A 16,013-nucleotide genomic window follows, 5' to 3' on the forward strand; every position below is an offset into this window, starting at 1 on the left:
AAAAGTAGGAGATACAACACTCTGGATTCATGAAAGTATTTCACACTGGTAAATTCATTCATCTCTTTGACAAGCAGAGAAGATGGCATAAGAGTGTCATTTCAAGAGTTATAGGAGTCCACGCATTTAAGTTCTTCCCTCCCCCAAATATAGTGGCATGACCTACAAAATACACAATGAGTGTTTTTTGTTTTCATCTGTTTCTACTAAATAGAGAAGGTTGCCATCGGTATCCAGACACTTTGAGAGATTTCTGTTAGATATGGCACAGGTATGATTAGGCCAAGGGAGTTACCTAACTCCCTTGAACTGAATACAGCCAAGGAGGAGCCCTCTGAGGGGGCAAGGGAATGCCATTCTCTATAAATCCAGACAAGCTGTAAGCCCAGAGCAGTAGGGACCAGGATTAAAAAAAAAAAAAAATGACTGTGATAGTTGATCAGATCCAAACCCTAGGATTAATGGAATTCTACCAATGCCCCAACTACATGATCGTCAACTTTTATGTCCATCCTCAGCATTCACTGGGTGAAAGAGTATGTAATCAAAGCAAAGGTATTATGGCAAAATGATGTTATGAAGGGGATTTGCTCCAAGTAACATGGGACTCATGAAACATGAACTATTGCAACAAATATGAAAGAGGAAGCCAATTACTTGGCCTACTCACAAACTCCATTGGCCCCAGAGCTCTTTCTTCATTTTACATAGACATCTGGACCTCTGGCTCAACCACTGCTCCCACACAGACAATAAATGCCCTCAGCAAAGGACAGACCTTCCCTGCCAGGCAGTGGTCTCACCAAGAGCCCCTCCCTATTACTCAGAGTCCTGTGGGCCACTTATCTGGCAAATAGGGTATGACTGAGATAACTAAACAGGGCCTTACACAAGCTCTGATAGAACCCTTTTCAAATTCCAACATAGCAAACATAAACTTTCCCTTGTAAATATGAATAAATAGGAAAAACAATCACTAGATATATGAAGAAGGCTAGTACTTCACAAAAGTATACAATTTTTAAAAATCATAGCAAAGGTTTTCCTTCCTATAAGAGGGAAGAATACTTTAAAAGCTATTTTCATTTAAAATGAAATACAAAAAAGTTAGAGAGGGAGGGAGCCAAACCATAAGAGACTCTTAAAACCTGAGAACAAACTGAGGGTTGATGGGGGTTGGGAGGGATGGGAGGGTGGGTGATGAGTATTGAGGAGGGCACCTTTTGGCATGAGCACTGGGTGTTGTACGGAAACCAATTTGACAATAAATTTCATATTAAAAAAATAATAAAAAATAAAATGAAATATGAGAACATTATTTTATTATTTAAAAAGAATAACATGTTTATTGACATGTTATTAAATTATAAAGGAGGTAACAAAAGCAAAAGGTCTTCCTCATATATGAACATATATACTAATACATTATATTACTTTATATAAACATATAATAATAATAATAATAATAATAATAACAATAATAAGCCTGGCAAGTATTCACCAAAATACTAGTAGTGGCTATTTTATTACCTAATTGTTTATAGTGAACTTGTACTACTTTATAGTAGAAAAGTATTTTATTTTTAAAAGGGAGATTAAATGTGTGAAAATCAAACAATCTAAACTAATAAAAGCTTGCCTTCAGATAAAACCACAATTACTCAATTAAAACCTCTAAAGTGAGAAGTGAATAGAAAAACAAATTAGTGATTTAGAAAATTGGCTTAGAGATTTCCCCTTGAACTCAGAAAAAAAGATGAAAACAATGATAATAATGAGTAAAATGTTAGGGAGTACAGAGCATATAAAGAAAATACATAAAAGGAATTTCAGAAGCAAAACTATGGAATACACAGTAGTAAGGAAATAGCTCAAGTGATCACAGGAGAAATGTTCCTCTAAGAGAAGAGACAGTTATAGAATTTAGTGCTAACATGCACCCAGGCCCAAGCAGCATGTATGTATTCTGCATGTATCACCTCATCTGAACTTCAAAACGATCCTTTGAATGAGGTATATTATGCATGCTTTTCAGATGAGACACTTTTACTCAAAGTGGCTAAGTAATTTGTTCCCTATTATGCAGCAGTTCTTCTAGATTCCACAGTCTCCACAAGTAACTCTATGATCTGCTGGCCCTCAAGGAAGACTCAAGGAAAGACCACTTCAAATGCCAGACATTACTGAAGACAGCCACTAAGACCTCAAGACTAGCGGAGCATAACGTCACAGAGATAGGAAGCAAAACTTCGCTACTGGATCACTAGAGGTCTTAGTGAGCTGTGCCACTCCCATTTCCAGTTCTCAGTTCCTGAATCCTGGCTGTGGCAGAAACATATACTGGATGCTAATTTGGAGCACATATGACCTCCAAGAGAACACTGCCCCAGCCCTTTAAGGTACCGCCACCTAGCTGGCACTGTAACTGAGTCTTCAAAAAGCCATGTCACTGTTCTATCAACCCAGCCGCTGTAGGAGGATGAGGAATATGTTAAGACCAGTGAATTCCATGAGCACGAGTCCACTGCCACAAATCATTTGCCTCAAGGTGAGCTCCTTGGTCAGAGGCAATGCTGTGTGGACTATCATGACGTTAGCTAAAGCATTCTGTGGGTCTCTGCAGGGTAGATTTGGTAGAAGTACTGCATGCAAAGAAGGCAAATCCATACACAATATCTATTCTGTAAAAAAACAAACAAAAAAAGGCACTGAAAAAAGCACCGTTCCTTCTGTGATAGAAGTAGTTCAATGTAATCAACGTGCTGTCAGGTATCTGGCTGAACAACCTAGGAAACAGTGCCATATTGGGCCTCACTGTTGATCTCTACAGCTGACAGATTGGGCACTCAGCACGGGCCACAGCAAGGTTGACCTTGGTGACTAGAAGTTAATGTTGCTGAGCCTATTCATAACTTCTATTCTTGCCAGAACATCCACTTTGTTCATGAATCCACTGGGTAATGCACGGGTGACCGGGAAAGTGACTGGTATGCACAGAATGAGTCATTCTATCCACCTGATTATTAAATCCTCTCCTTAAGTCACCCTTCAGTGAACATTCACATACAACACAAATATCTTCATTATTTTTGCCCATCCCAAGAGGTCTAGCCACATACCTCTTCCTCAAGAACTCCTTGTAACCAACTATCCAATCATGTTCCTTCCAAGTCCCTGACCATCCAGCTAAGCCATGGGCCACAGTGCCTGAACTGGTACAGATTTGTACCTCTGGCCATTGCTCCTTCCAAGCAAAACGGACAACCACGTATACTGCCCAAAGTTCTACCAACGGAGAGGATTTCCCTTCACCACTGTCCTTCAGGGATGTGCCTTCCAAAAAGTCTGTAGTGTTGCTGCTGTCTACTTCTAGGTGGTACCTGCATATGGTGCAGAGCCATCTGTAAAGAACATCCCAATTTTCTCTTCCTCAGTCAATAATCATAGGGAACTCCTCATGAGGTCACAGATGCAGGCTGCAAGAGAGGAGGTAAAGGAAAGAAGACCATGGACAGTTTGGTCCCTTCATCTAACTTACTTGTGCCTTCAAGGCCAGCTCAAACCCAACCTTGTATCTACAACTTCCATTTGATGATGGAGTGCTGCTTTGCACGCTCTTTCTGGTTTGATGGCCTATAGTTGAGTGTCCAGTCTCTACTAATACCTCATAGCAGGCAAAACTGTTCCTTAAAAGGTGAGTGGTTATACACAGAGATTGGCAGGGCTTTTCTAAAAGCCCATGGCCTGGGCTCTGATTCAGCCATAGGGGCCCACCAAAGGCTCAAAACAGTACCCCTAGCTTCCACTGACATGGCATCTGCTGGATCAACTGAGCAACTTGTACAGCAGCCTGGACTTGTAGAACTTGCACTTGTCCTGGGCCCCACTCAAAACCCATATTAGTAAAGGAGCCAGGGTAGCACACTGAAATGAGGAATATACTGTCTCCAAAGTCCGAAGAGGTTCGTGAGGCATTCTACCTCTTTGGGCTATAGGAGAGGCCAGATGCAACATATCACCCTTCTCCTTAGAAGGGAATATTTTTATATTCCCCACACCACTGGACCTCTAGAAATTTCAAAGAGGTCGAATTTTTGTTAGATTCATTTTCCACCCTGTGACACACAAATGTCTTACTGGTAAGTCTGGAGTAGTTAATTGCTACTCCTTATTCCCTAGATTCAATCAGCATAATGTCATCAATATAATGGACCAGTATAATGTCTTAAGTAAGGGAAAGGTAATCAAAATCCTTGGGAATTATGACATAGGGCTGGAGAACTGATCTATTCCTGAGATAGGGCATTGGATGTGTATTGCTGGCCATGTCAGCTGAAAGCAAACTGCTCCTGGTGGTCTTTACTAACAGATATGGAGAAAAAGCACTTGCCAGATCAACAGGTATACACTAGGTACCAGGGGATGCAATAATTTTCTAAAGCAATCAAATCACACCTGGTACAATGGTTGCAGTTACAGTCACCACCTGCTTAAGCTTATAATAATCCACTGTCATTCCCCAAGATCCACTTGTTTTCTGCACAGGTCAAATAAGTAAGATGAATGGGGATGTGGTGGGAATCACCACCCCTGCACCTTTTAAATTCTTAATGGTGGCACTAATCTCTCTGTGCTCTCTCAAGAATGCAGCATAGCTTTTAGTTTACTATCTTCCTAGACAGAAGCAGATCTACAGGCTTCCATTTGGCCTCTTCCACTATAACTGGCCTCACTCCACAGGTAGGGATTCTGCCAGTTGCTGAGTACACCTGTTCCAAGTATGCATTCCAGAACTTCAGAAATAACCACAGTGGTTCAGAACACACCGAACCCACTAGGAAATGGACCCAAGCTAAAACTCTGTTGCTTATCTGACCTCCATAAGTACCCCTCTTCCTGGTGGGCCAGGGTGGCACTTTTGGTCTCCTGGAATTAGTGTCAGATTAGTGCCAGCGTCAGTAGTACTGGCAAACAAGACTCTTCCGCATTTAGGGGTTTGATGTGCCTATCTTTACCAGGACTTTGCCATTATGTTCTCAGTTTTTCAGAATCCCATTCTTTCTCAAATTCTATGCCCTCACGTTAATAGCAAACACCCTGCAAAGTATGGAATTCAAATTGCAAAGTAAGTCAGCCATTCATAGGATGAGACTCTGGGTTTGATTTTCAACATTCTAAGCTCCATGGCTACAGGAGATAAGGGTTTCTTTCAGGGAAACCATGAACACTTTTAGGTCATTTATGTGATGCTTGAGCTGGAAATTCAAATCCCTGAGATCATCCTTTCTTTTCCCCTACTTGGCATAGCATAATTAGAAACAACCAGCCAATCTCATTATATTTGTTAGTTGACAAAAATGTTCTAAGGTATAAAATACACGGTCATCCAGACCTTGCTTCTTATAAGTATTTGTAAAGGAAAAGCCAATGGTGAGATTTTATTTATCTCTGTTACCATTATTACACCATGGATTATCACTGTTCTCTTCACTACTAGAAAGAGAGTCATTAGTGCCTTTAAATTTTATCAGAGGAGGAAACCAATTCATAAAATTCATCCTTAAGATTCTGTTCCTTTAGAATCATTCTTGGTACCTAAATTTATATTAGTCAGTGTTCTCCAGAAAAACAGAATTGATAGGCCATATATATATATATATATATATATATATATATAGTAGACAGATTTATTTTAAGGAACTGGCTCACACAACTGTGCAGCCAGTCTGAAATTTGCAGGGCAGGCTGTCAGGCTGGAGATCCGAAGAACAGCTGATGTTACAGTCTTGAGTCCAGAGGCAATCCGGAGGCAAAATGGCTTCTTCCTTGGGGAACTTCAATCATTTTTTCTTAAGGCCTTCAACTGATTGGATGAAGCTCATCCATATTAGAGAGGATGATCTGAATTTCTTAAATCCCAGTGATCTAAGTCTTAATTACATCTAAAAATACTTTTACAACAACATCTAGACTCATGTTTGGACAAATATCTGGGTAGTGTGGCCTAGCCAAGTTGACATATAAGATTAAGCAGCACACAAGCTAAAAATTTTAATAGATGATTGGAAGGAGGGAGGTTTTCTTGAAACTTAAATAAGTTCCCTAGAAGACCAAATGAAAGAAAGCAAGAACTAAAACTAGGTTGGGGGCGGGGGGGAGGAAGTATATGCAAAACTACCAAGAGCAAAAGTAAAGAGGTAATTAGGAAAAAGATGAAAGCCTTAGAAAAAAGATCCAAGAGACCAACCCTACAAATCATAGGAGCTCCAGAAAAAGAAAAACAGATTAGAGAGAGGAAGACCAATTACTAAATAACTGAAGAAACTCTCCTAGAGCTAAAGGAAGACTGAGTCTTCAGATTAAAAGGTTCTATGAATTCTACATAAGACCAATGAAATGAAACATACATGGTAACATTTCTGAATTCCAGGAAAAAATTAAAATGTCATAAGGTTTATGAATGAAAGAACATGTTTCTTACAGAATAAAGGCCAGGTCGCCTAGGTGACTCAGTCAGTTAAGCGTCTGACTTTGTCTCAGGTCATGATCTCACGGTTCATGGGTTCGAGCCCCGTAATGGGCTCTATGCTGATGGCTCAGAACCTGGAGCCTGCTTCAGATTCTGTGTCTTCATCTTTCTCTGCCCCTCCCCCACTTGTTCTCTCTCTCTCTCTCTCTCTCTCTCTCTCTCTCTCTCTCAAAAATAAATAAACATTAAAAAATTTAGAATAAGGTCACGATACCATTGTATTTATTACCTGAAACACCGGAAGCTGGAGGACAATGAAGTAACACTCTGGAAAACAGTGAGGAGTTTCCTCAAAAAATTAAAAATAGATCTACCCTATGACCCAGCAATAGCATGCTTAACTTTATAAGAAACTGTTAAACTCACTTCCGTTGTAGCGGATGTAAAGTGTATCTCATGTAAAATGTATCTTATTATAGTTTTAATTTGCATTTTCTTACTGATTAATGATACAAACATCTTTTCACATATTTGTCATCCATACATCTTCTTTCAAGCGGCCACTTAAATATTTTGCTCACTTATTGTTGGGTTATTTGTCCTCCTATCAAGCCATAGAAATTCTTTACATATTCTTCTTTTTTTAATTAAAAACATTTTTTAATGCTTATTTATTTTTGAGAGCAAAAGAGCACGTGAGAGCGAGAGCGAGAGCAAGCAGGGGAAGGTCAGAAAGAGAGGGAGACACAGATCCGAAGCAGGCTCCAGGCTCTGAACTGTCAACAAAGAGCCCAATGCAGGGCTCGAACTCACGGACAAAAGAGATCATGACCTGAACCAAAGTCAGACACTTCACCGAACAGAGCCACCGAGGAGCCCCAATTTCTTTACATATTCTAAACAAAAGCCCTCTGTCAGACAAATGTTTTGAATGTGTTTTCTCCCAGTCCGTTGTTTGCCTTTTCATTTTCATAACAGTACATTGAAAAGCAATATTTGTTTTAAATCAAAGAAGTCTAATTTGTTTTTTTCTTTTGCAATTTGGGGGTTTTGTGTCCTATTAAGAAAAGTTCTGCCAAACCCAAGAACACTAAATTTTTCCCAAGTATTCTTCAGAAGTTTTATGGTTTTAATTCATATTAGGCCTATGATCTATTTTGAGTTAATTTTTATGTAAGTGTGAGATAAGGGTATAGTTCATTTTTAAATATATGAAAATGCAACTGTCCAGAAACATTTGTTGAAATTATCCTTTCCTCATTGCTTGCATCCTAAAATTCAGAATCGTCTGCTCTGCCTTCCTTGCATAACTGTAGACAGCACTCCATGACATATATGAAAACGTGCTCTGTAAAGTGGAAAACTAATAGAAATCTAAGTCACTAACATTATTAGTTAGTTCTGAGTAGATCCTGACCCGAAGACAAGAAACAGAAAAAGTATTAGGCCATGACATGTGGTATGGCCCCACTCCTTTATTAGCCTTCAAAACACCTTTTAACCTCAGAGCTATTCCCTCTTCTGTGAAGTAGAAATTATGGTATCCAATGGTCTACTTCAGGAGGATTTCATAAAGATTATATAAGATTATGCATTTTAAAATGCTTTGCAAATTATAAAATGCTATACAAATGCAAGATATTTACTTTATACCTAAAAATCCCTGGGTACATAATAAGGCCCATTCCTGCTTTGCGTAGTAGTGTAGGGCCATAAATATGACTGCACAAGCTGAAACTTTGCAAAAGATCTTAATAATCAACAGGACAAATTATGATTGTTCTATAACCTTTTCCAAGGCACTATTTCTTCTTAACTCTATTCTTGTTCTATTAGGATTTCATCCCAGTGTTACTACTTTTCCTTTCTTTGCTTCAATTCATCTTTGTTGACCAAGCAACTTTTGATAACCCATTATAAAAGGTAATGTGGGCTTATCGCTAAAAAATAAGGAGGCAACGAAACTATGCGCATTGCTATCTGTGCATGAGCTGAGTAACAGGTACACAGTGACCAACTGCAGTAGTATTTTAAAAGAAGCAAAAAAAAAAAACGACATGATTAGTCACTGATCATGATGCACATCTGTTATTTACATAGTAATCTGCAGACTGAAGAGCTAGAAGTGAAGTTTGTACTTTATGCAATTACTCATAGTTAATATATCGTGATCACTGAAATTTGAATTGTGTTGTTGGGGGAATGGTGTTCTTCACTAAACACACTAACTGAAATTTGTGCATACTGGAGCCATGCAAAGTGAGGCTTGCATATACTTGCAGTGTGCCAAGATATGTGAATCTCCCAATTAGTGTTCCCAGAATTTGAAGAGAGGAATAAATGAATTATTTTCCTGGCTTTCTTGATGTGATTCTTTTTGAACCTTCTCTATTACTTCAAAAAAATGTGTGGTGAAGAAATCAAAGAAAGCTTTGAGGAACCCGGGTGGCTCAGTCAACTGAGTGCCCAACTCTTGATTTTGGCTCAGATCATGATCCCAGGGTCCTGGGGTTGACCCCTACATTGGGCTCCACACTGAACATGGAGCCTGCTTGAGATTCTCTCTCTCTGTCCCTCTGCCTCTCTGCCCCCCTGTTCACATGCACGTGCATGTTCTCTCTCTAAAAGGAAAAAAAAACTTTCTATGATTGTTACTTAAGGAGCTTATTTGAGATTAAATTACACTGTAGTATAAGGCAGATAAATCAGTGGGCTTTAAAACAAAAGTTGACTGAATAACAACTGATTTTCTTTTAAGAGAAAAGCAAAGGGTTTTACATGATTTTCCTTAGTTTTAGCCATTGAACTTTTGTTTTGTTTTGTTTTTTTTATTTCAGGAGTAAAATTTAGTCATTCATCCCTTACATACAACAACACCTAGTACACATCACAACAAGTGCCTGCCTTAATGCCCATCACCCATTTAACCCATCCCCCCAACCCAGCTACCCTCCAGCAACCCTTGGTTTGTTCTCTAGAGTTAAGAGTCTCTTGTGGTTTGCCTCCCTTTTTGCTTTTATTTTTCCTTCCTTTCCCCTATATTCACCTATTTTGTTTCTTAAATTCCACATATGAGTGAAATCGTATGGTATTTGTCTTTAACTGACTTATTTTGCTTAGCATAGTACATTCTAGTTCCATCTATGTCACTGCAAATGGCAAGATTTCATTCTTTTTGATGGCTGAGTAATATTCCATTACATATGTGTACCACATCCCCTTATCCAATCATCAGTTGATGAATATTTGGACTCTTCCCATACTTTGGCTATTGTTGATAGTGCTGCTATAAACATTGGGGTGCATGTGCCCCTTCGAATCAGTAGTTTTGTATCCTTTGAATAAATACCTAGTTGTGTAATTGCTGGTGCTATTTTTAACTTTTTGAAGAAATGCCATACTGTTTTCCTAATCACTGAACTTTACTTTTTGTATCTTCACATCTCTTTTCTCTTTAGTTGTCACTCTTCTTGTACCCAGAGTAAAGAGTTCAAGCCAGATCAAATGTCAAATGTACCCCATATCCTAAAACAAGCTTCTTGTAATCCTCATTTTAAAGTCTTGTTTGCATTTGGTTCCTTGAGGGATAACTGCACAGGTAGGTGTAGGAATTATATAACTGGAACCTCTGACTTCTCAGACTAGCACCAAATTGTTGGTATTATCTCTTAAACATTACCCTGATTTCAGGAATATTCATCAATGTACTTCTGCACACTCTCCCCATAGAAGATAGCAGAATTAATATTTTAACTATCTGGGAAGGTACTCATTAGTCTATAATAATAAAGCTATTTTAGATCTGAATGAACCAACTAAACATAAAGGTATTTATCTAATTATGGCAGTCACTATTCTTCCCTAATTTCTATGATAACCACCTCAAGTCAAGTGGGAGAAACAGGAGCATAAATAGATAAATAAAATAAAATTTGGTAAATTGGGGAGGTCAGTCACAAGGTGGTATGAGACTATTAGAGAAACACCAAACCTAGCTTTGAGGACCACAAGGAAGGTCGGGCTGAGCTAGCTCTGAAAAACAGTAGGAATTACCTCAGAAAAGAAAGGAGGATGGATGGTTCTTGCAAGAACCACAGGTTCAAAGGCCTGGAGACAAAGAAAGAGAATGAATTCCAGAAACCAAAAGAGGTTCTGTCAGAGAGCTGTGGCAACAGAGGTGGAATAGATGCCACGATGCTAAAGAGCTTTACCATGACAGTAACATGGAGCCAAAGAAGAGCTTGGAAGGGATTTGTGTTTTAGGAAAGTCATTTCAGTAGCTGCTGTGAGTAGATGGGCATGGAAGCAGTGAAGAAGACAGACCAGCCGAGAGATGAAATCGGCTCAATCCAAGCAGTGGTTAGAACTGAGACATGGGGGAAGATTCTGGGGGTATTAAGGAAGTAGAATTAAAAGGGCTTTGTGACCACTTTTGAATATTGCGCGTGACTCAAAGTTTTCTGGTGTGGACAACTGGGTGGTTACAGTAAATAAGATATAGGAGGAAGGAGAAAGGTCAAGATGGAGGAAGAAAAATGGTAAAGTAACACGAAAAATATTTTACTTTGAAAGGAATGCGAGGCATAGAATGAGATTTCCTGCCTAAAATTAAAAATGTCTTGTATTTTGTTTCTACTCTTTGGATGGCCTGAGACAGATAAATCCTGTGAGCAACTGGGTGGGAAGGAGAGGGCCACTAGCTTCCCCCAGTACAGGGAAGCAATGTGGAGGGCCCTTAGAGAAAATCAAAGAGCAACCTCCTATTGCAGGGTAGATTGGCAGTTTTATTGTCCAGGGCAGAGGATATAAATAGCTCCATTGTATCCGTGTGTCTAAACAAAATGGCCAAGGAAGGTGGTTAGGGCTTGGGGTACCAAAAGTGAGAGGTGTCTCAGACTACTAGACTTTATATTTTGGATATAGTTCATGGCCTGACAAGTAGCATATGCATAAGAAGAAGGTTTAAAGACTTCTGTAAATAACCCTATGTTAGTTGCTGGAAGAAGTACCTGGAATAGAAGACTTGAACTTGACCATGTTCTAGCATATTTAAGAATATGCCCAGGCCACCCACTAGCTAGCTACCAGAGCTCTTTGTCATGATCACAGGTCAAAATGCCTAATGCCTAATGCCTAATACTGAAAGCCATACAACCCACTTTTTATCTTTCCCGCAATGTAAACAGGAAAATAAAACCATTTTTAGCTTACATGGAAGAACATCTCGATATCTGTTTTTGTCTCTGTTGCGTAGGTCATTCCCAGAGTTGAACTCACCAGGTAGGTTCTGAAAATCTAAAGTCTTTAAAAGGTAAGAAATATAAGTCACATATTTACTACGATAAAAAGAAACAAGAAAAAAAATCTGCCTTTGCTTAGTGTTCATGATCCTTAAACCTCTATATGGCATGACCCAATGTTAAATGTGTTGTATGATAAGTGAAGTCAAAACCGCATTAAAAAATACTACAGAAAGGGGTACTTGGGTGGCTCAGTTGGTTAAGTGTCTGACTTTGGCTCAGGTCATGATCTCGTGGTTCGTGGGTTTGAGCCCCGCATCGGGCTCTGTGCTGACAGCTCAGAGCCTGGAGCCTGTTTTGGATTCTGTGTCTCTCTCTCTCTCTCTGCCCCTCCTCTACTCGTGCTCTGTCTCCCTTTCTCAAAAACAAATAAACATTAAAAAAAATACTATAGAAAATACCTCAAATTTGAGATGTCAATCAACAAGTTGTTTGATAAGAAAATGCTAATCTCTCTAAAGATGCTTTTTTCCCTTAAACTTCAATATTTTTCCTTTTTCATAAAAAAGCCAATACAGAACATTCCCTTCTTGGACTTCCCCATAAATCTATTATTTTATAAACAAACAAATAAAAATAACAGCAATATATATATATATAAACATATAAACCAAAAAAAATATAAGCAGACTCACAATTTACTCCTTGGCCCATGAAGGAATTATTGGATATCAATTAAGGAATTCTTCCTTTCAAAAAAATTTCATTACCAAGTGTGAATTCAGTAAACACTGATTGAACATTTAATACGTACTCAGCACTTTTCTAGATACTGGAATACAAAGATGAACCTGAAAATTTTCCCATCCTTAAGGAGCTATCAGAGCAGTCAGAGGGGGACCTATGAGATCAATGTACAGAGATGCTAGTATAATGGCAGCACTGATGACTGCCATCAAAAGTTAGTCATATGAAAGTATGTGTGTGTGCGGAAGGCAAGGAGAGCAGAGGTGAGCAGGTACCACTCCAGGTAAAAGGACAGGAATAAAGGCCCGGGGGCATACATCTCCTCTTGGGGAAACAGTGAATAGGATGATAACAAGAGAACAGAGAACATGATCTAGCCCAGAGGGAAACGAAAACTACCCAGGAAGGCCTTGTTTCATCTACAAAAGAAGCAGAGATGTATCCAGTCCTAGTCTATGAGAATATTTGTGGATAAAGCCTGTGAGTCTATACTTTTCAAAAGCTCTTCAGTAACCCTTCGGTAGCCAACCTGGCACCACCAGTCTTTAAATAAGCGCTGGCAACCACTGGCATGGCCGATGAGAAGCTAGAGAAGGTGTTAAGCAGTAGGATAGTAAGATTTTTACCCTTTTAATTTTTATGCAAATTAATCCTAAAATTAACTTGGAAAAAAATATCTGTAGGAAGAACTAGAAGAATTCTGTAAAAGAAGAGTAAATGAGGGAAGACTAGTCTGAACAAACAGTAAAAGATCCCATGAAGCTACACTAATTAAGAGAGTTTGGTAACAGCATATGAATAAACAAATCAATGGAAGAAGTCCAAGAATACATTAAAATGCATATATCACTTCAGTATATAATAAAAGTGGCCTTTTACATCACTGAATAGAAGTTTCAAGAGGATCTTGGGACAAGAGGATAGATATATAACGTGGGGTCCCTAACAAATACCTTATAAAAAATTAAATTCTAGTTGGATCAAAGATTTATACATTTTAAAAAATTCATACATTTTAAAAGATATTAGTAAGAAACATGAAATAATTATGATCTTAGAGTGAAAGGGCATCTAAAGGATACAGAAAACCCTGAAGTCCCAAAAGATTGCCATATTTGACCACTAAAAATTACCTCTCTTCTTACTAAATGTGTATGTGCATGTACGCACATGTATGTGTGGCACAAACAACAAGGGAGGAAAGTTACCATATAAAGCATATACAAAAGAGAATTTCTTCATTATATAAAGCTATCAATTGATAAGAAAAAGAATAAACAGAAATTGAGCAAAGAATTGGAACTAACAGTTCACTAAAATAAATATAAAAGGCTTAAAAAATATGGAAAGTAATTCCTCTGTTCTCAAATAAGTGTCAATTAGATCATCAACAAGAAATCATTTGTCATGTAAGAGATAAGCAAAGATCCAAAAATTAAATAGCACAAAATACTGGTGGTCTTCCTAGTAATTTGTTCTAAAGAATACTAATACAGGGGTGGCTCAGTCGGTTAGGTGTCCCACTTCAGCTCAGGTCATGATATCATGATCTGTGGGTTCAAGCCCCATGCCGAGCTCTTTTCTCACAGCTCAGAGCCTGGAGCCTGCTTCAGATTCTGTGTCTCCCTCTCTCTTTGCCCCTCTCCCCCGTGCTGTCTCTCTCTCTTGCTCGATCTCAAAAATAAATAAATATTTAAAAAATTAAAAGAAAAAACAAACAAAAAACAAAGAAAGATATACTCGTGATGGAGTCTTTCATTAAAAAAAAAGGATACTCATACATATGTACAGGCATATGAAGAGGGGTAACTGCTGTTCATAGTAGCCTAGAACAATCTAAATGAGCATGATAGGGGACTACGTAAAGAAAAGAAGGCCTTTAGAGCTATACAATTAACTATACTATGCAACCCTTAAAAAGAATGAGATTTTAGGAGATAGAGCTATATGTACTGATAATATATTTGGAAATTATTTCTCAGGTGACACATTTTTTTTTAAGGAAGGAAAGGGTAATGGTGAATAAAGTACATGCTAATGCTTTTCTGGACATTTGGATGACAAAGTTAATAGTGGAAAGGGAGCCTAGGAAGTCAAGAGAGAAAAAGAAAGATACTTTATCCATTTTATAACCTTTTATGCTATTTAACCTCTTTTTTTAACTATATACACCTATTACTTTAAAAACAAACTTAATATTTAAAAACAAAGTACTCAATTTAAAAAACACAGAAAAAAAAAAAAAAGAAAAAACCCTCTAGTAGTAATGTGGAAAATCAGAGACTTTTGTTAAAACCAAAATATTTACCATAAATTCCTGGAGGATTTCAAATTCTGCTACTTTTTTCTCAAGCACGTTAACACAATCCTTGATGGTTAATTGCTCATGAAAACTGAATATTAATGGTCGAACATGAGCCAGCTGAGCTAGCTCCCTTTCAGAAACAATTTGTATACCTAAGAAAAAGAAAAATTCACATTTGTTAAGTTACTTGTATGTATGTGAAGGGAGATTTTCTTTCTGTTGTTGTTTTTTCTTAAGTAAAGGCACAGCCATCTATGGATTACTGGAAATTTGTGTTTCCAGAAGTGAAGAAATCTGTTACTTTGAAAGAAAGTATTCTTGGTTTGAAAAATCATGATTATGTACTTTGAAATTACACAAAACCCACTATTCTTGGAAAAACTGTTAAGTGCTATATAAATAAAAGATGCTATAGACTGAGAAGTGTTCTATTTAACAATGTGAATTGAGTATATGTATTGACAATTATGCACAGCAAGCATGTGCAAACAAGACTTGGATGGGAATAAGTGAGAACTTTTGTCTTCCCTCGGACCAAGTATTTAACATCCCTAGAGTTTGAGAGGAGAGGATGTGGAGAGTCTAACACACTTCTCACTCTAAAATAGATCAAGGACACTCATGCACACACAGACATACAACACAAATACACCCCCCACAAGGACAGAGAGGCTCTATGTGATATCATTAATAAGACTAAAAAATACATATAATATATAACTTGTAATTATGTATTATATGCATATATATACATTATATAGTTACACATTTATAACCAATAATAATAGAAGAGAATACATGCTATTCAATAGTACACATGGAGGGGTTTTTTTTAATGATGATGTTGTATGTCATGTTGACAATCTAGATTCCAAACAGCCGAAATTTTACAGATCATGTCCACTGACCAAAATGCAATAAATCCAGAAGTCAGTATTAAAAGAATATTTTTAAAATTTCAGAATTTTGAAGTAAAATGCTCACGTGAAGCCAGTTCTCAAAATCTCTTTTCAAAGCCAAATAATATGAACAAAAATAAAGTTAACACCAGCAAATATATATATATATATATATATATATATATATATATGAAGCAATTCCACAAAAGAATGGGGATAAAAAGTAAAAAATTCTAAGAATGTGCACAGCCCTGTGAAACTCTTCTTGTCTTGGAACCCTATTTTAACCAAAAGCTCTTTGCAGGGGTGGAAGTGAGGGACTGTTGGTTGGGAGAGATAGTCACAGAAATCCT

General features: G+C 37.8%; 1 protein-coding gene across 13 annotated transcripts in view; it reads right to left on the reverse strand.

Moving 5' to 3' along the window:
- PTPN20 (protein tyrosine phosphatase non-receptor type 20) overlaps positions 1 to 16,013 on the reverse strand; it is a 121,269-nt gene that overhangs the window by 14,929 nt on the left and 90,327 nt on the right. For 7 of the 13 annotated variants that reach the window (XR_009252381.1, XR_009252380.1, XM_058696957.1 and 4 more), the window contains 2 exons: positions 14,765 to 14,913; positions 11,681 to 11,771 (listed from right to left, as the gene is read on the reverse strand). The exons of 1 other annotated variant lie outside the window; for it this stretch is intronic. Coding sequence is in view for 10 of the 12 variants with exons in the window: in XM_058696957.1 (XP_058552940.1) it covers positions 11,681 to 11,771; positions 14,765 to 14,913 (240 nt within the window). In the remaining 2 variants the exon portion in view is untranslated. The remainder of the gene's footprint in view (positions 1 to 11,680; positions 11,772 to 14,764; positions 14,914 to 16,013) is intronic. 5 more of the 13 variants (XM_058696961.1, XM_058696962.1, XM_058696960.1 and 2 more) reach the window with 1 other exon arrangement.

This window comes from Neofelis nebulosa, chromosome 13 (assembly GCF_028018385.1).
Source record: "Neofelis nebulosa isolate mNeoNeb1 chromosome 13, mNeoNeb1.pri, whole genome shotgun sequence".
Classification (NCBI taxonomy): domain Eukaryota; kingdom Metazoa; phylum Chordata; class Mammalia; order Carnivora; family Felidae; genus Neofelis; species Neofelis nebulosa.